Consider the following 26424-nt stretch of genomic DNA (forward strand, 5'->3'; position numbering starts at 1 on the left):
GAAGTAAATAAACCTCATCTCCCACCCCTCCAAAAACAGGCAATACTTCACAAGTTTTCATGACATCTTTGACAGAGGCCATACTTATCCTCTTAAATACTATGCCAATTTTAGTATATAATGCTGTAAGGGTTAGATGGGAGAAAGTATGACAGCATAGTGCCTACTCCTTGGGAAGTCCCTAAATAGTTATTAAGTACCACTAACATTCATGACACTTTGAACATACTTCTTTCTTATCTGCTAACATCAAAGGGAAAGTGGGAATGTATTTATACAACAAATGCAACATAGCATTTATATCTATCAATTTGGATGAGCTATCCTAGCATTTTTATACTACACCTGTACTTGAACAAACCCAGTTGTAACAGGACTTTTCAGCTTTACTGGAAATCAATTGTCTTCTTAAGGGCAAAATTTCCCTCCCTTGATTTAATCCAATAACATGCTATAAATATAATAATGACTAAATATATATGTCAAATATGTAGTTCTTATATTAGTAAATTTCAAAAGAAATCAGAAAAAATTAACTATATATAGATTTAAAGGATTATGATGGCTTGAGTTTAATGTATTATATTGTGTCATTTAAAATGTTAAAATGTTTTGAAATGTGCATTGAGAGAGACTAGAATTATTGAAATGATATACAGAAAACTTAAGTTTTATTAGAAAAAGTGATTTGGGTTTCTAAATAATGAGATAATTTAGTTCATAACACAAAAGACAACAATCTAAAGATGTTGATTAAAATGCCTGATTCCAGTTGTCTACGAACGTGAAAAGCATAAACAGATAAGTAACACTACATAAAGGTTAAAATATAAATTAAAGCCCATTTAGTTGTCAAGTACGTGGTTTCTAGACCTTAACTAGACACCCAGAAGTCTAAAAAATTTATGTGAAAAAATCTGAATTACTTTCCCCAATGTTGCTGAATCTGCCCTATTTCTTGGTTAGTTATATAAGCAGAAATATCCCATATGTTATCCCCTAAACCAAATATGGAATTTTTTTCCTTTAAAAAAAATGTGGTCAAGTAGTAAATTCTTTTTTCAGAGATTTTCAAGTTGCTCTCTCAGATCAAGGAGAATTAATGTCTCAGATCCATTTAGAATTAATTAACTAAAGAACTAAGAGTACCAACTCCATACTCCCCTCTCCCACACTCTTGTGACTCATACACTTGTACTTTTTTATTGTTGTGAAAAACACACTAAAATCACTTTAAAAAACAGGGAAAAATAACATTACAACTATATCAAAACTCAAATAAGTGAATATATCAAAAACTGGTAATAAGCCTACCAATTGTTTCCCCAGTTAAATTTTCCATGATTCTTTCAAAAATAGCTTAGAATCTACTTTGTGACAGGGACTATTCTAAGTATTCGTGAGATGTCAATGAACAAAACATCACAGATCAGGGAAAACCACAAAGTTACCCGGGGAAAATAAAGTTACAATTTTAAAGATCTTCAAAATATGTAAAACTGAAATGTTTTACCACTTTTTGAGTGTAAGCCTCCAGACAGAAAAGTTTTGGACACCTTCTATCAAAGTGGGTCAGTTACAAATACTGACTGAGCTAAAAGCATGTTGTTCCTCAGAAGATACTAGGACTCCAGCACTTAGAAGGTAAGTACATAAATCCAGAACTCTCCTAAAATTCATGGCTGTGGCCACGCTGTGAGGCATATTTATGTGTACCTAGCTCCATGAAAGTAACTGCTCTTTCAAAACCCCACAGTTCAACATGTTAAATGCTAGAATCTCTCTGAAATGATTTTTTAAAATATGGTTTATGCCTCTAGTATGCTAACTGATTAAACTACTTACCGTTTTGGACTTCTTTTTATATTAGTAATTTTAAAAATATTTTTAGTACCAACAACCTATACCGATCACTTACCAACAAAAAACAATTCCTAGAATTCCTACCTAATGGAGTTCTAGCTTATGTGGATCATCACTGAAAGAACTTGCGTGTTCCTAAATACAAGGAGAAGACACATATATTTGCAGCCTTTTCAGATATTCCTACTACATATCCTAACAAAAGAAGCTAATATAAAATGAAACTTACCTTTTCAATATTTCCATATAAGCAGAATAGGTTGAAGACTCTTGAACAATTCATTTTCAGTTGATGTAATCCACTAACCATTACAACTGAACCAGAGGGATTTCCTCCATGCATGTAAGAGGAAGAAGCCTGCGGTAATGGATATGCAACAAGCTCAGGTGTATCTCGAGAGCCCATTCTGTAACGACTTGGTAAAGGTAATAATGGACCATGGGATCCTATTAAAAAAAAAAAAGGGGACAACAAAACACAACACAACTTTAGTAGATACACTTCACCACATATAAAAACAAACCCTTAATATTAGCTAGGTGGATGGTATGTCCAAGGAAAACTCAAATGAATATTCAAATATAACCTGTGGAAATTAACAAAAATCTATATTTATTTTGCACCAGATCCAATATATGTTGACCTGCACACACCTGCATACAACAGGCTTTAAGTTCATATTTTTAAAAAATAATAGTTTAACAAAAAAGTATACAAGACCAGGCCATATATGGAGGGGGGAAATCAGTGCAAAACTTTGGGCCACTGTATATAAATTATACCTAAAAAAAAAAAAGAAAAACTTCTGCCAACATCTTTTAGAGGATAATACAATAAAATCTACAATGAAATCTAGGAAACTATCTTCATACAGATATAACAAAAAGAACATCTTCAGTTCCACTGAAAAGTTGTCCCCTTGAATATATTTTACTATAATGTACTTTCAGGCTAGTATTTTATTCTCCTAATTATAATTAAGGAAACTACAACCCTAGATTTAGTTAATACCCCCCACCTCTACTCAGAGGTGTCATTACTGAGCAACCTCCATTTTTTGAAACAACATCAAAAACCCACTAGAAAATAACACGTAAGTATCTAAAACTGTTGTCACAGAAATCTGTATCTCTTACACTGAGAATTCTTATTAAGAATCAGCTTACTAACTCTGGAGTAGTTTTAAACAACTTTAATTTATTTAGTTTTCCCATCCATAACAGATTAGAAGTAACAAGAAAAACAAAGCTAGAGTGAATTGGAATAGACAGGAATGAGGAAGTCCAGAGAAACTGTGATACTGAAAGTATGCATGGGGCACGCTTACAGCAGCAAGAAGAGAGGCATAAAAACCCAGAAGAAGCAACTAAGATGGAGAGGTGTAACTCAAATATATAAACCTACACATCTTAGCTGCTCCTGAGTCAGTGATTACAGACGCATACTCTGGGGTGCACTGCAAGATTCTCCTGATGTGCAAGAAACCAATCCAAAATCTCAAGTCCTTTCCTCATTTCTCAAGAAGTACAAAATGTGTAACACTACTGACTTTCATTTTTATCTAAGACTAAGGAACACTTGTCATCTATTGAGTTACTAAGAACTATTATATTTTGGTATCATAGCACATTATAGTTTATGGGGACTCCAATTTGGTATTCAGTATCCTAAATATAGCTGCCATTCGTAACAACACAGCAACACGACCACTGAGCACATACAACATGGTGTAAATTCCTGAAGTTTTATGGAGGAATACTTTATGAACACACCATCAGTGTTGCCTTAAATTGGTCACGGTTTTCAACTGCTCTTACTGCTGGTAATTGGTAGCTTATCAAAACAATCAACGTAGCTCATGGTGAGTTACTGGTTGGCAAATATAAGTACACTGTCCTCCAATTTAGACTATTACACATATACTGGGGTCAAATATCAATTATTCTTACCTCTATAGCAAAAATACATATACATGTTATACTTCACCCCCACCACTACCATTTGCTTATACAGTATGACACTTCAGTATTATCACTAAATTTTCTCACAGAAAATAGAAAAATGTATGGAAGATGGGCAGTGGAAGTTTCCACTCTGCTTAAGCAGACCAAGGTCCCAAAACTCTGAGATCCACTGCCATAGGTAACAAATTCAGTGCAAAAGAATACCTGATGTTTGTAATTATGATATTGAGCCATCAGGATTAAATTATGTTACTTACACTACCTAAATTGTCACCTATGTTAAGAAGATAAGGGAAAAAAAAGTCTTTTAAAAGCTTTATATACTATACTTTTCTATATTTTCATGCAAAAAGCTTTGGTGCTTAAAAAATGAATGCTTCAAGTTTAAAAAATCTTACTTATATGGAAAAATACTACATAAATGGCATTTTGAAGATTTTGAAGGCATTTCCCATCTTTAATACTTTAAAATCTTTGGCCCAGGAACCACATCCAAAAATGCCAGCAATTAATATATAAATTTTTCTTGGGCTCTAAGCAAACAAATCTGTACATTCTTTTTTGCCACTTTTCAAGTATGAGGGTTTCTACCAGTTCCTCTCACAGGACTGGGCTTCCCAAATTAAAAGATTTAAAGAATTCTGAAATCAAAGATTTATACTGCTATATTAAACTAATGAATAAATTCAATCTATTAAATAAACCTTTTCTGTCCCTTCTCACATACCATTATAAAGGAAAAGTCACCTCTTATATGACACCAAAATGCAAATAAACCTGTTTTTGTTGAACTGCTGACTGAAAGGATACAGCTGTGATTTGCAGCATTTGTAAAAAGGCTCTGTATCATTAGTACCCACTCCTGTCTTTGCTTTTCCCCCAATTTCCTCATCTTACTTCTTTCCTCTACCAATCTTTATTCATCTCTCTCTCTCTCTTCTATACCCTATTCTGCTTACTTCCCTAGAAAAGTAGAACAAATTTTCTTTTGAGTTAAATGTTTCAATGGACATAGCTCAGAACGGACGCACCTACACCTTACCACAACCATTCCTCCTGGCAGGTCTCTCCAGAACCTGAATGATCCCTATTTAATAAATGTCATTACAAAAAATTGTGCACCTCTTTAAGTAAGCTTACATTTAAAAATTTATACACACACACACACACACACACTTATAAATTAGAGCATGAAAGTGACAAAGAACTTCACAATAGGCTTTTTAAAAATATAAAGCTCCTCTAGGGCATATAACATATTCTTCTTTATGCAATTTTTCAGTAAAATGTATCTTATAAGCAAAGACAAACCTGAAAAGCCATACTGAGAAAACTGTCTGTGTCAACACTACTACAGCAGAGTTCTTCGTCCTTCACTTACACTTTCACAGATTTCTCTAACCCACTTTGGCAGAACATGTAACCAATTTTTAGCCTTAAGCTGTCATGACACATTTATATGCTCCACAACCACACTGCAAACTTGTGATCAGTCATTCTTTTGTAGCCCTCCATTAAACAAAGCACAGTAGTTTCCTAGTAAGTGTTTCTTTACTGCAGGATCAAAACTACTCATACAACCACATTTAATATTTACTCTGTAAAAGAAACAACTAAGGAAAACGATCAAGGAACACACTAAAACGACTGTAGTAAGATTATCATTCTATACCACACTGTTTTGATATAACATAGAGATTGTTTCAATCTCTTCCGCAATATAGACTACCACAGAAACTTTAATGAATACAAACACACAGACATACACACACACACGTAATAAATTCCTGGAGTTCAAATAAAGACACTAGGGAATAAGCTAAAACTCACAGCTAAAAATGGTCACCAAATATGTATATAATGTGAAAACATTTTGGACAACAGGCAACACTGGGTTTTTTTTTATAATAAATCCCCAGACTACAAATAGCAATTTCTATTTTCTACCACTTTTAATACTACTTCTAACTGTACTTTAATTTCAAACCACAGAATAGGTGAGGTCAACAACTACTGCTAAAAACTAAGAAATATTTAATAACATAGAACCTATATCCAGTTAAAAGTTTAAACAATAACAATTTTCAACATCTACTTACAAAGACAACAATCTGATACCTAACTTTTCTGGCAAAGATTATTATTCTAGGTTTCATAATCTTATCAACAGAGCAAACATTAAAACTGAGGTTTTTTTTTTTTTTAAGAATTAAATACAAATTTAAGCAAAGCTGAAATACCAACTGTAGAACTAAAAGAATTAAGGATCTAACCAAAAACATGTTTCCTTTTCAACAAAAACACTAATCTCTCTGCCTTTATTATTCAAAATTCCTCTTTGCTCATAATCTCTAGAATGGGAGAAAATACACTTACTGAGCTATACTTCTTTTTGGTCCTCTAACAGACTAATTACTAATCAAATATCTCTAATCAACAAATCAAAACAAAATATAATGGGAAAAAAGCTTTCAATCCCAGTGAATAGCTCTCAAACCTCAAAGATTATGAGCTATAACAATAGCATAAGAAGACAAAGGAATTTAGACAACTCCTTTGGAGTACATTTATGAAGGACTGATCCCATAAACCAAGTCAGGTGAGCAGGAAAAACAAAGACAAGAATTGTGCCATTCTTCATCAGAAATGCAAAAATTCTAAAAGTTTGTCTATACTACCTTCCTTCTGCCTTGACAAACTTACCATAGCCATCATGTCTAAACGAAGAAGGGTGTTCTCCCAAAATGGCTTGTCTCTGGCGACCCTTTCCTCTATCTGACACAAAAGTAGAAACATGGTTTTAACAATTTTGACCCAAGTACTTAACAGAGTTCTCACATGGGAAACACCCATTCAAAACATCCATTACAATTCATAAAAGAAATGTGATTCCTGGTTAACGTTAAACATCCATTCATATCCAATTTAAATACAAACAACAAAAGTTTAAGAAAGTAATTCTATCTAACAAATTCCACTTAACTTGAAAATGTCTTTTTGGCAAATGCCAAATACAGTCACACTTTCAAATTTAAGGAAAGAATGGATACTTTTCAGAAAGTGAATGTACACAATGCTAGAGTTTGACACTGTACAGAAGTTTTTACCAATACATGTCTTTAAAACAAGCTTTAAGTGCAGTACTTTTGAAAGACAGTACCTGATGTATACTATTAGCTTCAACAGCAACACATTTTCAAAGTGGGCTTCTTTCAAGAAGTTCAGCATAAGCCAACAACAACCTGTATTACATGGTTTCACAATCAGTAAACACAGAGTATTTTGTATGTATATACACATATTTACAAACACCTAGTGACTTGAGAGCTGGAAATCTGCACATCACTGGCCCATATTGTATCATGATTGGTCATTGTCTATAGACCTTAATACCAGCCAAGACTAGGAGCACCCCCCGAAGTTTAAATATGCAAAGTTAAAGCTAACCAAGGGGGCTACATTATTGGGTGAGAGTACTACAATACTCCTAAAGGATAATTTTTATGCTAGCTACTTTTTAAGGAAAGGCATGCCAATCTTCCCAAATCTGAGACATCAATAAAAAAAAATTACTTGTAAGTTTCTAAAATAGCACTTCCTATGTTAGTAAATTTAAAAATCATTGTATAATACTTTTAGAACTTTGTTGATCAAATTATAGTGTTCACTAAGACTTTTTTCATATATCTTAAGAGTCTGGTCATTCTAATCTTTGAAAATTCAAAGAGAAAGGCTTTCTATATATATCCTTAGTCACCTAAACAAATGAGGTTTATGGGAGATGAGAAATACTTTAATTTTCACTTCAGTCTACAGAAATATCATTTTAATTACCTATTCCAAGTTATCACAGCACTGAAAAGGACCTAGGAGGTCATCTAGTTCAACTTTTACTGAGTATACAAATTATCCTTACATTCTCCCTGGGACTGTCGACTGGGACCATCTAGCCTCTGCTTACCCAACACCGATAAGACACTCATTACTTTCCCTTACATTTTCAGTTAGTCCTAAATCATGAGAAAATTAATTTTTATATTGTATAGAAATTGATCCTCTACATATATTCTACTCCATTTAGAGCCTCACAGTCTTTCTCATTACTCAGTCTTTCTCCAAAGATCCTTCTGAATGCTTAGAAGTTATGATCCTCCCTCCGTTTCCCCAAAGTCATTTCTTGATCTTCAGTCTAAACACTCAACAGTTCATTCTTTCCATTACATGGCTTGCAGCATCATCATTTAAGTCTCACTCCTCTTCAATCAATCCAGTCTGTTAATCCATTCTGCTAACATTCCTCTGCTTAAGCATGCCACCAAATGCTAAATTTAAGTCCTCATCTGAGCTAAGAACCTTAAACCAAAACCACCATAATATTTTCATGGCTTAGTTTTATTGATACAGTTAACTGTGTGCTATAAAGGAAAGAACACTGGATTGCGAATCATAAGATTTCAACTTAACCACTAATTTGCTATATATCATAGAAGCAATCTTCATTCATAAAACAAAGGAGTTAGAGTAGATGATCTCCAAGGTATCTCTCACCCAAACATTCTCAATTATTAATAATTCTTTTTATTGGAAGCATTCGCTACCTAATATAAGATGACATAAGAAGTGTGAGAGAGTCAAACACTGAATATATCAGTCTATAAATAGTGGTTTGTAACCTTTTCATGCATTCATCTGAAATCTGCTGGAAGTGTGGACCTTTTCTCCCCCGCAAGATGCACATATACACAAGGTTTGCTTAACATTTCTGGAGGGATTCTCTGGAGTCCAGGCTAAGAAATCTTTGCACTAGAATGTAATTTGAGCTGAAAAGAACTTTTAAACATGAGGTCTACAAAAGCACTCTTTTTCTTTTTGGTAGAAAAAATTACAATTCAATATCAACTTGAAGCTGAAATCACTACAAAAATAAAAACAAACTGCTATAGTCCTGTGAGACAAATATTTACCTGTAAGAAATTAGAAAACAAGAATTCTTTTCTCTCAAAAACAACTGAAATTCTGTTTTACCTCCTTTAATTATATTTCCCTATTTAAATATCTACTTTATATATTTCTAAACTTTTCTGATTGTAATTCCTTATATGAAAATCTAATCTAAGCTGGTTTTGTGTAAACTTTAGACTTTTTAAAAGAATTGATGTAAATAAACACTATTAAAATAAGAAGTATGTCTATAAATGTTTTAAGAGACATAAAGAGAAACGTAACCAAAACTCACTATTTCAAATAAGTTAAAAAAAAAAAACTGCATGTTCAGTAACCAACCGTAATTTGACAGAAGTGAGAGATTTCTCATCAACCACTTGTTCTGTTGTTTAGTACTAAGGCTTTGTATTCCAACAGTGTATTCAACTATACCAACCCTATGCCAAGCAGATTTCTGTGAGTAGTGAAAAACGTGGGGTCCAACCAAACCTGCTTTACCAAACAAACCTCTCTGCAACCCCATGCATAAGGCAAGATGATTTCCTGAGAATTGAGAATTAAAGGGGCCAATCAACCAAAAGTCCTAAATATCTGAACATGCAAAGGATCACTGCAATGTCTCATTTTTTTTCTTTTGGCAAGAGTACATGCACTATGGAGTCTACTGCCACAAGATACTTTAAATGCCATAAAATTTTTTCCTAGTTTATTGACTTCTACAGACATACTCATCTTCGTGAGTTCTTCCAACACATGGTTCAAACACTGATATTGTAGTTGAGATATAGCCAATACTGCAGCCCCCTTGTTTTTACAAGATCCACATTTTGATTTGTATATTCCAGAATTGCCACACAGTCAGTTGAACAATTTTGTCAGTCAAACCTATGCTCACGAAATCTAGCATTTATGTTATAGGTGAAAACGCACCTCAAATGAAATGCTCTTATTTTCTGATCTATCAAGTTTAAATATATTCTACTTTGAACACATGTTACTTTCACCTACATCTGAAATATCAAAATTTCTAGTTACATAATTAACATGAGTGATAACCTTAAATTGTTACAAAAAGTGACAAATTATAAACAGCCACTTTACAAAAATCAAACCACACAGAAAATCGTCTTTTACATATAATGCACCTTTTTCATTATTATGTTACTCTACTCAACGTCCACAATTGAGAAAACAAAAAAAAGTAAACTTAAGTGCAGCAAGTGTGCACCTTTCTAATCTTTTTATCTTTAATATCTGTGTGGATTGGTTAAGCATTGTAATTCCCAAGACCTGTAGATAAAGTGGCCCTGGTTATTTGTCAATTAACAATTTGAATCTAAGCTACAAACAGTTACAGTAATGGGAATTAAGATTTACAACATTGTAGATAAAATCTAGTATCCATTAATGAAAAGTTTTAAATTCTACAACTGAAACCTTAAGGGAAATCAAACCAATATATACATACAACTTGAATAAATGGGCACAGTCTATCATGGTATTCATCCCATGCAAGTCTGAAGTACTGTTAAGTGTCCTCCTTTAAAAACTTGGGGTGATGGTGCATGCAGTATGCAGTCAAGGTGAATTGCAAGTCTGAGTTTTTCAGAGGGCTTTTTGCTGATGCCGATGTTGTGCATGATGAAGTGTAGAGTCAGCCTGCTGGAGTCCTCTATCCTTCTTAATGCCTCGTCCAGCTTGGGGGAAAAGTCCTTTCCTTGGAGAAGCAGTGTGCAAGTCTGCAGTTTTTAAGGAATATTCTGAATCAGTTTCCTCTCCTCCAAAGAGAGAGAGCTGCTTGGAGAAATGCAAGTCCTTGAACTGCGGGCGTGCCTGTATGTGTGGGCTCCTTGTTGAACTAAATATAAATAACTCATTACATACCAGTAGGGGGCACTAATGTTCAAGGTTCTTTTCCAGCATTACAAGGCCTTTTGCAACAAAAGCTTCACCAGCAAGGTTTTCATTTGAATGAACTAGCTCATAGAAAAAAGGAATCTAACCACACGTAAAAATTTGTCAGCAGATGTAAGTACATTCTAAAATGCATAGAATACTTACCTCGTCTTCCCAAATATGGTTTAGTGTAGTCCCAACTGTCATTGTCATTCCTAATAACATTGAGACGAGTTGGCTGTTAAGATTAAAAAGAAAGTAAGTTCAAATTGTATATCCAAAGCATAAAAATTTCTTTGGCGAGTGTTCAAAAAAAATATTTACCCGTGCATATTCAATTTTTAGTGTGCAACATCCAGCATATATATCTGCTCCATTGAGTGCTGCTTTAGCTTTCTGGGCACAAAGGACTGATTCAAACTTAAACTCTATTAAGGAAATTTGGTTTAAGGTGTTCAATATTTATCTCTATTCACTCTCTAAGAAATGGACTGAAAAAAATCAGAAATAATTCTCTCATTTCTGGAAGTACTTTGCCAAATAAAATTTATAGATGAATTTTAGTAGGAGAATTCATTCTTAAGATCAAGGGTACCAAAGAAACCTTAATACAACCAAACTGTATACATTAATCCTTCTAGGTCATCAGAAGTACTTTATAAATTGGGGGTGGGGGAGGATGGAGCATGGTTCCATTCCCTAGCAAAGGCCAGCTCGCTATCTTGAAACAGGAAATATTTTACTCTTAAAGTAGGAAGAACATTACAAAGAATCAATATAACACAAAACAAATATTTGATTTTCATACATTTCTGAGAAGGGAGGTTTATAATCATTATCTTAATTTTATTGGTTTTAAAAAATTACTTGAGTCTCTAATTGTTTAAAAAAAAAAATCCACAAAAGTGGTTTAAAAAAAAAAAAAAAAGCAAAAACACCTTGCCAGAACTAAGCACCATTAAGAGGTTGCTATTTATCCCTACCTTTTTCTATGAATACATACAGGTTAGGGGTCTTTTTCAAATTATTTTTAAAATGGAATTACACTATATGTACTATTTTGCAACTTGCTCTTTTTACTCAATATATAACAAATTTAACATAGAGAAGTAAGTCATACATAAACCATGACCATCATTAAAAAAATTTAAGGAAGAAAGTCAAGAAAGGTTCTATCAACTCCGTTGTTTTGATACTTTCAAACTAATTTTAAAGAGAGATTCAGAAGATCCATTCGGGATAAATTTCAAAAATGTACAAGTATACATATTATCAAATAGTGTTTTTCCTCCCCATTAAAAAAGCAAAGCACACTATAAAATCAAGCACTGGATTGTTTTATAGTAGCAAGTTATTTTATGAAAAATAGTAAAATTCTCTATGGGCACTGCAGTTTCATTTTTTAAATCTAAGATAAATAGATGTGGGAAGCAGTGGGGGAGAATCAACAACACTTGTCTAGAAATGATTAAGCAGGAAAAAATAATCTATATTACACAGCATTCACACCCATCAATAAAAAATTCCAAATAAAGGATATTCAACCATTGCTTGTATCCCATTTCTCTTGAATATAACAATACGTTGCACTTTTCCAACAGGGTTGCATACAGTATATAAAACATCCTATAAAGGAAAGAAAGTAAGACTTCATCACATTTTATATTTAGAAAAATAATACAGGTATACTGTTTTATTTTACTAAAAATAAAACTGTCAAGATATCATTTCTATTAAGTACTAATTAGATTTTTAAAAATTGTTACTTTAGTAAGTCTAAAGTTATTTCCTCACCTACACAATATACCCACATTAGAGAAGTTCCAGTGCATTATTACTTATTTTTATCTCCTAAATTAATCCTCAATTTGTACTTTCTTAACAGATGCCTAAAAGAATCTCTGACAATACACAATTAATAAACCAAAACTGTAATCAATTACTTTGTTTTTTCCAAATGTGCTTTTGAAATGTTTAATCTTATAACCACTTAAAGTAATAAATGTTTATTAAAAAGTAGTAGTAGAACAACTCAGTATTTATTTTTCAAGGACAATGGCTATAGAGGAAAGGCTCAGGGAAGATCATTTATACAGTATTAAATTTCACTAAACAAGATGCCTCAATTATCTGCGAATCTAAATACCCACTTAGGAACAATTCTTCAACTTTCAAATTTCTTGAGCACCTACAATTACCCAGCCACATCACTAGGTACTAAAGATACAGTAAACAAATCAGAGTACTCATAATACTTACATTCTTTTTCCTTAAACACCAAATACTGCAAATATATTACTATTTAATCAGTAAGTCTATAAATATTATAAAAGTAAAGAGATATATAATGCCTAACTAAATTTAAATAGTGTCTTATGCTTTGTTTTATGTCCCAATATCACATACCCTTACTAGCAACTGTACTAAGTGAAGCTCCATTTACTGTGATTTCATTACAAAAATCAAGTGTCTTTGTCACTAGTTTATTATTAAACAGCATGTGATTATTATGAAGTAGAAAACTCAACTGGTTCAAGACATAAATCCTTTTAAAAACCCTATTAATATCACTTTTTGAAAGTGTGAAGAAGAGAATTTAAAGTAAATCGGATAGGTTTCTAACAAGCTATCTCTACACAGCTTATAACAATAGTTGCGTCTTACTCTACTACGAGATTCTGTCATTACCTAATAGATGCTCTTAACACACGTGCTTGCATATAACTGAGATATTTCTTGGATCATTTCCAACAAGTCTAATACTTTATTATTAGAAAGAGAGTTAACACTGACCCTAAACAATAAGATTTTTAAATGTGCTTATTAATAATGACAACTGTGCTTCTGACCTTTTCATAGCTTCAGTGCTCATCATTTCTTTGTGCGTTAAACTTGATAGCCAAAATTAAGATTAATTTTAACAATTCTTTTTTAAAAACCCACTCTTTTCAAATATCTAGATGGCTGTGAAGAAAACTACAGGTTATTCACACAAGGCAAATTTCAAAATCATTTTTAATTTACTTTGTCTTACTAAAAATACACACCACCGTAATTGGATAAAGAGGATTCTGAATTGACAGCAGCAGAACTTTGTTGCCTCCTGATGGATCATCAGTATTTCCTGGCCGAGTGATCCTTTTGCTTGTAGAATAGTTGAAAAAAGCTTGCTGCCCAGCTATGTACACAGGTTCATCTGCAGCAAACGTCACACATTCTTTGGCACTGTCTACGTTCTCAAATTCCACTAGAGCCTGCCGTTTAAATGGCATCATCATCACATAGCTGAAAGGCAGATGGGGAAAGAATACCCTAATATAGCAAGTTCAATTAACATTATTTTTCTCAGTCAAGTAAAAGAAGACTTTAATAAAAATGTGTCAAATCATACAGATCAGTAGTCTTCACTACCTACATCCAGTGTTAGCTCCTAAATCATCCAAATAAGACGTGGTATACCAGGTAGATGGTGCATATTTGAAAGCTCCTACTCCTATGAGTGAAAGCTTATATCTCCCTCATACTCTCAAGTGCAATTCTGTTATCGGTTACTAATAACGCCATCTAGTTTATTCCTCAGTATGCCAACTCCAAGCAGTATTAGAAAATATCTAGATACAGAAATCAATAGATAAACCGCAACAGAAGGTAAACTCTTTCTACTGAATTTTCCAAATAAGTGTCATAGGAAGAAATGACTACACTTTCATTTATCTCACTAAAAATAGAGAACCAAAAGATAAAAAGAACTACAAACAGATCAAATTTCATATAATAATCTCCTCTAAAATTCTTAAATATTTTTAAATATTGAAGAATCCATAAAAAGATATTCACCAGAATATGGTAATCATGGATGCCTATGGGTAAGAGGATGAAGTATTTACTTTTTGGGGGGAGGTAATTAGGTTTTTATTTATTTATTTATTTATTTATTTTAATGGAGGTACTGGAGATTGAACCTAAGACCTAGTCCATGCTAAGCACGCACTCTACCACTGAGCCATACCCTCCCCCGCCAAAGTATTTACTTTTCATTGTACACTCTTTGGGAAGGAGAATATATTTTAATACATGAAATGAAAAAGAAATGGAGGGAAGAGAGAAATGAGAACACATAGATCAGGACAAGGAAACAACATGTTCCCTATTCACAGGAACAAGGACCTCAAAAAGATTTTAAAATACAATTAACATGCTTTTGATAATAGCAGAAGGCCAGAGAAACAACATCAGGCCAGGTACTCAGTGACAGCACTGCCCCTCAGTCAGGCATCCAGGACCTACCTCTATGCTTCAAAAACTAGCAAGTAGTTTCTTAATAAGAAATAGACTTCGTAACCTGGCAAATGATGTAATTTCTTATGAATTTCAGCTTCCTCCTTTACACAACTCGGAGGACTGCTGTCAAGATTATAGTTTCTGCATACAAATTGCTTGCCTTGCCTCATTCATCTTTATATCCTCAGAATCTAGAAACGGAGCCTGGCACATGACAGGTATTCAATCAATATTTGTTGGTCTATGAGGCTTGTTAGCTCTCTCAACCCACATTATTCAAAATTAAAGAAGAAATACAGAAATAATAAAGCCTGGGATTAAAGGTTTACTAACTATAAATGCAACATATAAATTCCAAGAGAGAAACATTCCTTTTAGAAATGCAGACTCCTAGCTGAAGTTCTAAAGTCTTGCATGCAAAAAAACAGAAACCCCTGGAATCAGGTCTATGCTAAAAGAAATTAAATAATAATATTCTCCTCTCACAAATATAAGTTGGTTTAATAACTAAATGATATCCCAAGTAAGTATGTTAATAATGCCCTTTGGCTTTTTGGAAACAGAAAAATTATAAAGGCTCAAAAACAAATTCTTTATTGGCCTATTATAATAGACTTACCTGTTCATAGTAAAAACTGCTTTCTATAATTATAATATGGAGCTAGAAGCACAGACTTAAAAGTTAAATACGTTATTCAGGAAAAGTGGCACCACATGAAGACAGAGAAAGGAAAATTAGAAGGTTACAGACATTTTAGAATGTACTTAAATTGTGTGGCACATAATTTTTAAAAAAATCTTTAAAAAGCATTAATATGATAAAGACCAAAACACCAAAGAGAAAAAAAAATAAACAAAAAGACTAAGGAACACAGTAGGATAGGTGCTTTCAACTTATAGCTTGAAACATGTTTACTAATTTTTAAATAAAAATAGGAGGAAGCAAGAGATTCACTGTACAAATTAGAATCCCCAAAGTTTTGTTTTAAAATTTAAACTGGTATAGCTAATCACTACCTAGCATCCTCTCCTTTAATGAGAAGGGAAAAGGGAGGAAAAGAGACTCTGCACATACCTTTAAATATTCTTTTGATTATAATACACAGAATAAAGACCAAAACACAGCAATTTTATTAGCCTGATAACAACCATTCTCAACATCCTGTTATAGTTTCTCTTAAACTCTTTCCTATGCATCTAGTTTTTAAGTATAAACTTACTATATATTGAACTTGGTGACACACCTTTTTAATATGAGCAGTTTTCTATATAATCTTTATACTCCCCCTCAAGTCAACAAGAACAAAAAAAAAAAAAAAATAGGGAAAGGTTCTACAAATGCCACATTTTGAAGCAAAACACCTACTCCTCATATAAGGCTGCCCAAGGTTCCTTCAGCTTTAGTAACAGCCACCTCTTAAGATCATTTCACACAATTCAAACTCCTATTAAACGTATTTATGCCAATTAAGCTCTTAATTATACACTAATTTGTTCCAATTACTTTAAGACTTTTCTATCCACATAACTACCAATCTTGAGGGCAAAAGGATGTACTATGCAAATTAACTGAGTAACATTCATATATGGAACACTATGGACTAAATATCAAACAGTATAGAGTCTAAAACTGGATAGGCCACTCAAAAGTAATTCAAATTACTAATTTAAACAAATAGTTCTATTTCTTTAATCTCCAGCATTCAGATCATGGTCATAATTAACATCAAAATATCAGTAGTTAGTTGGGAGGACATAGCTCAAGTGGTAGAGTGTATGCTCAGCATGCAGAAAGTCCCAGGTTCAATGCCCAGTACCTCCTTAAAAAATAAACAAATAAATCTAATCATCTCCTCCCACGCATACACAAAAAAAGAAAGAAACAAACAAAATATCGATAGTTATTATTTCCATAAACTGTATTTGTTCATCATCTTGTTTTTGACATTGCTTTAGTATTTCTTGGCTATAAGAAAGTAACTTAGAAAGCCCTAAATATATAAAAACAGAAGAAAAATAATCCAGAGATAACCATCTCTTTATTCTCCATGGGACAATGAATGCAACACTTTATAGTGACTGGAGCTAGTCTAATGCCAACATGCAAGTCTAAATATGGTCTAAGAAGTCTGCTTCAAAACTGTGTAACTCTCCAGACAAACTTCCAGTATCAGCTCCAAATGACTAAGAAGTGATAGTCATCTTGGTGATACTTCTAGAAACGGGCTTTTTTATGCCCGTGTGGATTTCTAATTTGTACTTCCAAGGATGATTAGTATGTTAACAGTGGTTTCTGAGGTACATAAGTTGAGGGAACTGGTTTGCTAAGTCATCTACTTTTTAATAAGGTCACCAAAGAAATTAATAAAAAAGATGCCATGAGGGAAGGTGTCCCCTAACACTACTAGTACCCTTTGAGCAATGATTCCTCTCTGTTGAACATCTCTGATCACTCCCTCACCAACTATTTATGCACCATCCTTTCAATACTCAAAACTCCATATATTTCTATAAAATTGAAGCAATCAAGTTATCTCAGTAAACATACTGAAATTTCTCTCCTATTTATATATTATGACTTAGTCTGTATCTCTGCTATCTATAACAAAAATCCCGTATCTATCAATAGGGGAAAAAAAAAAAAACAAACCCTCTAGATTATCCATACTAAGAAGAGAACAACAGCCAGGCATACTCCAAAAATAATTTAGAAAGAATTTTTGAGTGTCTATTTTTAGCAGCATATTCACTTTTTAAATTATGTTTTTCACTTAAGTCAGTATTTTTTTTTAATTTATTTTTATAAGTCAATATTCTTAAGCACACACCAGCTGTGGGAAGAGAAAGGAGGAGCCTGAGTGAATACAAAACACAAAAGGAAGACAAGCTAAGCTAAAACACTGACTGCTCTTGATCTGCGTTAAGAACTCACAGCAACAGGCACCTAATGAAATAATGCCTTCCCCTTAAACTACCCATTTTTCATTGCCAATTAATTTATAAATAGTCAAAACAAATAAAAACAAAAAAATCAGTATTTAAGTACCACTAATTGAAACTCTGAAGACAAAAGATGTAATTAATTAACTCAATTGTTTAAAGTAGAACTTAAGAAGAAATCATGCACTCATTTGAAAATAAGATGAAAGATGCAATAATCAATTTTATATACAACCTGGTTGAGGAGTGAGAGGTGAGTGTAGATTCACAAAAATTTATCCATGCATCATTCCAGAAAGAGTCAAAAGGTTTCAAAGAAATACAGTCATATGGAAACAATATATACTATGGTTAAACATCAAGGCTTGTAGTGTTCTATAATAACTTTTCACAATTTGCATTAAGTCCCTATTGGCCTTACCATATTGTCCCAAATTTTTCCAGAGCCTCCACGAGGTCTGCTTCCACCACAGATTCACAGAGTCCTCGAACATGGACAACAGGTGAAACAGAAACTTTATGATGACTTCCACCTGCCTCCTATCAAGATAAAATAATTTCTAGTTAAAAACTTTAAAAGTCTAAATTGCACCTTTCAGTAAATCTCTCTCTGCATTAAAAAGCAAACATTTTTTTAAAAATCTCAAACCAACTCACAATTCACAAGTAAGCAAAAGGACTTAAGAGTAAAATTATCAATTAAGTGTTTGGCATGAAAATTTTGATTTCTTAGAAGGGAGCACTGTCTCACAATAAGAAGTACAAATAAGTTACTTAATAACTTATTTGAACTTCAACTTATATAATACTAGACTAACTATACTAGATTAACTATGTATCAATTAAAAAATAACTTATTTCAACTTCAAGGAAATCTCAGAAAAAACTTCAGCAGGTTCAAAACATGCTACAACTGGAAATATACTTCATATTCATAATTTCATAGTTTCACCTCCATAAAATCAAAATCTCAAGTAGTCCAAATGAACAAAGTCACAATTTAAAATTTTTGTTTATTATTAAGATTATATACTTTATCTTTCCTGCAGTATAGATTAATACCACCTTTTGTCCTTGTTTATTTGGTTATCTAGTCCTACTATACCTTGAAGTTACTCACTTGTACACTTGCCAACTTAAATTTATGCAAGGTACCACCTTTGCTGATGAACAAGGAATACTCAAAATACAAAACTTCCTGGGCTTCTGTGAAGTACTGTGTATCTCTGAGTATGCCCAGCAAGAAGTTTTGAAACATATGGTCTTAAAGTTTAATTTAAAGGAGACTATGCATGAGAATTATCTTGAAAATGAAAATAGCTCTCATTTACTTATTCAAGCTCTACTTAGACAAAGAACTATATTTATAACTAGCCACTGGTCATCTCCCCTGCATCACTTCAGAAGTGACTTCCATAGCATGGTAAGTGTCCATCAGTAGATGAATGGATAAAGATGTGGTATGTATGTCTAAAATGGAATATTATTCAGCCATAAAAATGACATCTTGCCATTTATGACAACATGGATGGATCTAAAGGGTATTATGTGGAATCTAACAAACAAAACAAACAAGCAAAACAAAACAAAAACAGACTCATAGATACCAAGAACAAATGGGTGGTTGTCGAGGGGGTGGTGTGAAATAGGTAAAGGGGATTAAGAAGTACAAACCTCCAGTTATAAAACAAATAAGCCACAGAATGTAATATATAGCATAAAGGATGTGGTCAGTAATATTATAATACATTCATATGGGACAGATGGTTACTAGACTTGTCATGGGGATCATTTCACAATGTATCCAAATGTCAAATCACTATGCAGTACACCTGAAACTAACATAGTATTATATACTAATATATTCCAATTTAAAAATATTTTTTAAAAAGGAAAGAAATGACTTCCATGTACAACTCATATATACACCGCCCAAAAAACCTGTTAAATGAAAGGTTTTTTCTCCCACAAAGAGGAAAAGGTTTTTCCTCCTAACCTAAAAGCACAAATGTTTTACCATTAAAATTTAAGAATTGTTTTAAGAACATTAAATCCCTTTATGACTATTTTTAAGACTCACTAATTTTTCTTTATTATAAAAACTGTTAGGAAATCCTGTAATAGTCTTGTGCCCTGCCAATAAAAATGTTAAGAGTTTAAAGAAAATAACTAATTTAAATATATAAAATAACCATGAGACTACTCTTACACTCTTGTCAAATCCAACAAATAAATCCAGTCCTTTGCAAATACTAATTCAATCCTTGGAATTTCATTTGAATTGCTTATGCTGAGGCTTTTCCATGGTTAAACAAATACTCATTACATGCTACTAAGTTTGAAGTGAATCATTCTGATTGAACCCTATGTGACACCAACCCTCTATTAGCAACCTAAACAAATGAGGCTGCCTCAGTGAAACTACAACCAAAAGTACATTATCATCATTAAGCTCTTAAGTATAGCTGGATAACAATAATACAGGACAAAAACTCTAAATAATACCGAAAAATTTAATTTAGGGAATACATTTAAAATATAAGCAAATTTTACTCCAAAAATAATTAGACAATAATAAACCGCAAGAAATAAGACAGTCATCTCTGTTGATCCTTAGAAATCAGCTGGCAAACACAACTCCTCCCCCTACCCCTCTTCCCGTTGTGGATAACCACTATCTTGCACACAGTGCTAAAAAATACGAGTATTCTCCACACTGGTCTCTTACAAAGAAATGGATTGTAGGACCAGTTTAAAAATCCCTCAAAAGATCTGACTTCAATAAATTATTATTTAATTATATTTCCTAAATAAATAGATCAAGATTTAAGTCATTCTTTAAAGGCTGAAAGATGTTAAATGCATTCAGTATGGTACTTAGGGGAAGATATGATTATCCCAACCTCAAGGCTGAGAACATATCCCATACCTCCCTGTATTTCCCTTATTCCCAATAACTCTGCCTTCCATTTTATCTACCTTGATATTTCTGTATCTTTAAATTATGTCCCCTTTTTTTTGAACTTAAGAATTTCTCATCCTGTCTGTAGTTTATTTAAAAAAACAAAACAAAACAACTCTAGGGTTGTTTCCAAATATAAAACTGACATATTAAAGGTATCTTTCCAAACTGTATTTTCACCATCCTTCTTTTCCCCCCAATATACTAACACTTTTCTTAAACCAACATTTTATCTCTACCTATACTATACAATGGTGATAACAAATCTGAAATCATCTGTGGAGCTTCTTTTACTACCCTAAAATTACCTCCTTCAAGCATCATACTATGCACGTGAATCCTAAATTGGTGAATAAGTCAGTTATTATTCACCCCATCCACGTATTAATACTTTGGCCATGTCTTCTAAAGCTTAAGGAGTTTTTTAATCCTTTCTCTTATAGGAGCCCAAATTCTTTTCATTTCAAATGTTTAGTTATCTAGGCTCTCTCCTGGTCTATTTCTATCTATTATTTATCAGACTAGAAACAATACTCCAAATAAGTACCCAACAAATGGAGGCATGCCTACAACATATGTATACATTTTTTTTCTTTTTTAATTACTCAATCCCTTCTTCAGATAAACTGGATCAACTATATATATGGAAGCATTATTTGGTCCTCACTGCAAGCTACAGACCAGTTACAAACTCCTAGACCCTCAAATGCTAACTCAAGGGCAAACTCCAGTAATACCAATCTTGAGTGCTAATTTTGACTATTGCAGATTTGAAGACCAGGCTCAACCAAAGAAAAGGGATCAACAGAGTATAAATGAAGCTTCTATCTGAGAGGAATGAGAAGGGCCCATTAACATCTCTCAATATAGTGAAACTGTAAACTCACAATGTCCTTAGGCTTTTTGTTTTCCCAATATCTCCATGCATAACATGTTCAACAGTCAATGAACAACCGTTTCTGCCCTCCTACAAATATAGGATTAAAACAGACAAGTCTCAAATTCAATAATTCATTCCCCAAAACCAAACACACACAGACCTACTACAAGTGATTATCAGCCTCTCCTTAAACACCTCCAATGACAGGAAAACATACTACTTCATGAGACAGCCTATTTTTAGAAAATTCTTCATAATATGCATCCAAATCTGTCTCCCTGTAACTTCCTATACAAAATGGCTTTTAAAGTCAGACCCAGGCATGTAAATCTTTGGATGTTTACTAGCTCTGTGATCTAACACTACTTAATCTTTCTGAGCTTCAGTTTCACTTTTAAAAAAATAAGAAAATCCTTATCACATAAAACTACAACAAATAAACAGAATATACAGTGTCTAGCACAGTGCTAGACGTAGTTGTTGAATAAGGGTTCAATAAATATTAGTTGCCACCCCCATCCTTATCTTCATTTCCCTTTTACATAACCTTCCTATTGCTTGTGACGATTTCTTAAATCATACCTAAGTTTAACCTTCAGGCTAAATATTCCCCAAATATCTTCTGTCATTCCTCTTATGATGTGATTTTGAGTGCCTTCTCTATTCTGGTAATAATTTTCTGGATACACTAGAATTTATTAATATAGTACCAAGAAATAAGTACAGTATTTCGAGATATTTAAGATTACCCCTCCTTTTATTTTGGATACTTCATATAGACCAAGGACAAACTAGTTTAAGGTACGGTTGCAAATATTTTTTAACTCACACTGTGCTTAGAGTTAACTAGTTAGTACACGTTTTTTCTTACTAAATTAAACAATCACATCTCTTTACTTGGTCTTTTTCTTTTCTGAAGGAAATAATAGAGCAGATTCAAAATATGGGAAAGCCTTTAATTTTCCTATCCAAAGTTTTAAGGTACATTTGATTCCATGGCAAAGATTAAAAAGAACAGCCATATGCTTCAAATAACTTTTTAAAAACTAATCTTTATTTTTTTGCTCATGTGGTAGAAATCCTTTGGTTTTGCCTATTCAGAACGCCTTTCCCATTCTTCTGGTTAAACACAAAAAAAGAAAAATTCCTCAACCCCAAATTATTCTACTGATATTCTCAGTCATATAGTCATGCCTCCCTAACTTCAGAGGTAGTCCAGTGACTAGCTGGGGGTAAGGGGACATAAAAAAATGGCTGATCAGAGGGAATGAATGCGGGCTCTCGGGGAGACTGTTTTATTTGCTAGCTATAAGAATGTAATCCTTGCTTTATCACTACATAGAGGAAATAGAGCTGAAACATATAAAGAGACAGAATCTTGTCCCTATGATGACATCATTTAAATCCTTAGATCCTGCCATGCCTAAAACTAATGCCACAATTTGGCATTCGTAAGTATATGGGCCAATACATTTCCTATTACCGCCCCTTTTGGTTTTGCTTAAATTCATCTGAGTTGGTGCTACGCCTGCAACTGCAAGCTTTGAAAGTTGTACTCAACTTCATAGAGAGAAAGAAAGCACTAAATGAGGTAGAATCACAGATTTTTAGATATGGATTTTTTTTTTTACTATTATATCCTCATCACCAAGAACAGAACCTAGCATATGATAAGGCTCAAGTATTACTTTTTAATGAGCTAAGAGATCATAGTGATCATCTAATCCAACCAGCTCATGTGACTGGTAGCAAGGTGAGTTCCACAGAGGTTAAGTCACAAAGCATATTGGTAGCAGAGCCAAGGCACCTGCTTTAGTTGGGCTTATGGCTCTATTAACAGCACTTTTCACTCTTTGTACTAACATGAAGAAATGGTCACTTGTTAAAACCAAAAGATAGTAAAACCTACTACTTTTCATTTACTTCCCAAAACTAGGCCTAAAATCCTCACTCTACTTTAGCAGCTTAGCTAAATGAGACAGGACGTTACTGCTACAGAAGCCTCAAAGCTCTGGCACTTACCTCTGAGGTACACATCCTTGAACTTTTTTATTCTCCAGAGCATAGTTACTATGCTGTCACAGTCTCTCAACTTTTCCTGTGGGAGCTAAGCTAACAAAGTGACTTCATGCCACCTCCCATTCCATAGTCATCTCAATAAGCCATCAAAATATTCCTATCATCTCTGTATTCAGATCTTTAAAGTTTAACAGTGCATCTTAAATTCAAACTAGATTCTCTATATAATGCATATTCCTTTATTTGGAAATCCTAAGATCTATATTTTTATCTTGGCATTTTGCCACCTTGCAAGTCTATTTATTAAAAGTTGAGAAACATATTTTCACCTCATCAGCAAACAAATCACTTTAACAGTCACTGATTTGCCTGTTTACTCATTAGCAGAGCAGAATAAAAGAAAAACTTAAAAGTCTCTAAAATAAATTAGCACTCCATTAATTTTTATTGATACCAATCTTTATAAAAGAAAATCTTTTCTAGGTAACTTCCCAATTCAGTTCCTCAACTGGTTTTGCCAAGTGAAGTGCTAATATTTAGAAGTCAAGCTGCTTTTTTTAAAAGATACAGAAATTTACTATTAATACGATCTTGAAGGTCATAACTGAAAAATTTAAGAATACAACTTACTCCGTAAGAATAAAGTTAATTGTATAATATATAGCATGAACCTCCATAATCAAGCTTTGTTCAAAATGCAGCCCAAACAATCTGAAACACTCAGGAGGGGTTTTGCTCTTCAAAGTACCAGAAGACATAAATTTGAAGGGTATCATTTCTCATATCTGAACTACAAACTCATTTCTCTTTATACCTTAAAACATCATGATCATTCACAATGATCAATTCATCTTTAAATCAGGAGCATTTGTAGAAGCAGTTTTTCTTAAATACTCATGTTCCTCTTTAAATCTAGTTAATATTCTCAAGGAAACTTATGAAAAGCCAATGTAAATCTCATGTAAATCTCTGAAGTCTTACTGTACACTTTTACAAACTTCCAACTAGAGTTGAAAAGATTACCCATCATTGTACCTAATCTGCATTTACTCACATAGTTTGATCACAAAGGTTTATTTCTTCTGGGACCTGGCTGAGGTTGAGCCAAACCTTTTTCAGCTAGATGAATTACTATACTTCTGGATAATGACACACTAGACAGTAAACGTCTATTCAGGGCATTCCTGTCCTAGTAAAATTTTAGTATGTGCAGGTTTCCACAGTTGCAATGATTTCAAAAATAGTACCCGAAATTACATGAAGAAAAATGTTTAAAAAACAGGAAAAATAATCCTTCATTAGATTTCACAGTGCAGTATTGGTTCTACTGTTAAATAAAAGCAATTCACCCTCTCTTAAGAAATATAACACCAATAAGATAAACAAAATTTGAATTTATAACTCAATCTGCATACATTAGTTCCTGCCGAGGTAATTTAAAAGCTGTATTACATCAATCACTGAACTACAACTTCAGGTATGGAAAGCCTGTAGTTCAACTTTCACATTTTACAGACTAAGAGAATTCTAAGTAGTAAAGTGACTTTCCCAAGGTCACATAGATGTGTGCTAGCCTGACTCTCCCCAAGACCTGTCCAGTGCTATTCCCACTGCTACATAAAATTCACTCTGGATGTATTAATTATACATAATTTTCTTCCCAACATCCAAAATAATACTATTGGCTTAATATTTAATTTGTTTTCAAAAACAAAAATTTTTTAATAAACAGGTTAAAATATTTTCCCAAGACACTTGATGGAAGACATTTCATGCTGCGGCACAAAAATTCAAGCAAGACTTGGGCAAAAGAAATACACTGATCCAATGCATCTAAATATCAATTATAATATTCCTGTTTCCAGCATCCACAATAGAGTTGGCTTTGAACTGAAACTTAAGAAATGCACTTCCTTTATTCACACTTTTTGTTACATTATGAAGTCTGAAGTTACATTTTGAATGTTCCAAATAGCCAGGAACAAAAGTCGAAAGCAGTATCTAGATGTAAGAAAACTCTTAAATTTAGAGGAAGAAAAAGTTCCTTTTTTTTTTTAATGTGGCAACATTTGTATTTGGAACTCTAACACTGGAAACTACTGACCAGAATTTTTTACATAAAAATGCAAAAAAGAGCTAACAGACTTCTAATTTGCTAAGACTTATAATTTCTTATAAAAGGTGCAAAACATTCTAATATTAGAATGTATGTGCAAAATTTCATAAATTTCGGGAAAAGTCTGCTTTGAAAAAATCACAATTAAAATGTGTTAAACGTTTAAAGAACATTTAAGTCTATTAGACACCATTAGTGCACCAAAAAGGGCAAAAACATTTGCTTTACTTTGTTTCCTCAAAGCTGAGCTACCACTTGCTGTGGATTTTCACATTCCTTCTGCCTCAAGCTAACCTTTTTAATGAAACAAGAATCTAGCAATGTGTGTTCGATTTTCAGTTCCTCTTTTTATGGAGCGAATTGGGAACAAACTGCCCATGAAGAACTGCGGTGATTCTTTTTACTTGGAAGTAGAGGTGTGCGAACACCTACCATTTTTTTTTTTCAACCTAAGAGCTAAAAACTGTACTGAGCAATAATCATGAAACTGGAGCAAAGCATGCGCGCCAGGTCTATAAAGAGTAAAAATTTTTAAATTAAATCTTTAGGGGAACTAGG

General features: G+C 33.1%; 1 protein-coding gene across 2 annotated transcripts in view; it reads right to left on the reverse strand.

The window, feature by feature from the left end:
* The window catches only part of HNRNPLL (heterogeneous nuclear ribonucleoprotein L like), a 34170-nt gene that overhangs the window by 6604 nt on the left and 1142 nt on the right, over nucleotides 1-26424 (reverse strand). The window contains exons 2-8 of one of the 2 annotated variants that reach the window (XM_074378741.1): nucleotides 18311-18429; nucleotides 13716-13953; nucleotides 12214-12294; nucleotides 10993-11094; nucleotides 10834-10906; nucleotides 6532-6603; nucleotides 2093-2310 (exon numbers count right to left, since the gene is read on the reverse strand). In XM_074378741.1, coding sequence (XP_074234842.1) covers nucleotides 2093-2310; nucleotides 6532-6603; nucleotides 10834-10906; nucleotides 10993-11094; nucleotides 12214-12294; nucleotides 13716-13953; nucleotides 18311-18429 — 903 coding nt within the window. The remainder of the gene's footprint in view (nucleotides 1-2092; nucleotides 2311-6531; nucleotides 6604-10833; nucleotides 10907-10992; nucleotides 11095-12213; nucleotides 12295-13715; nucleotides 13954-18310; nucleotides 18430-26424) is intronic. The other variant, XM_074378742.1, reaches the window with a different exon arrangement.

The sequence above is a fragment of the Camelus bactrianus genome, chromosome 15 (genome assembly GCF_048773025.1).
Source record: "Camelus bactrianus isolate YW-2024 breed Bactrian camel chromosome 15, ASM4877302v1, whole genome shotgun sequence".
Taxonomy (NCBI): Eukaryota; Metazoa; Chordata; class Mammalia; order Artiodactyla; family Camelidae; genus Camelus; species Camelus bactrianus.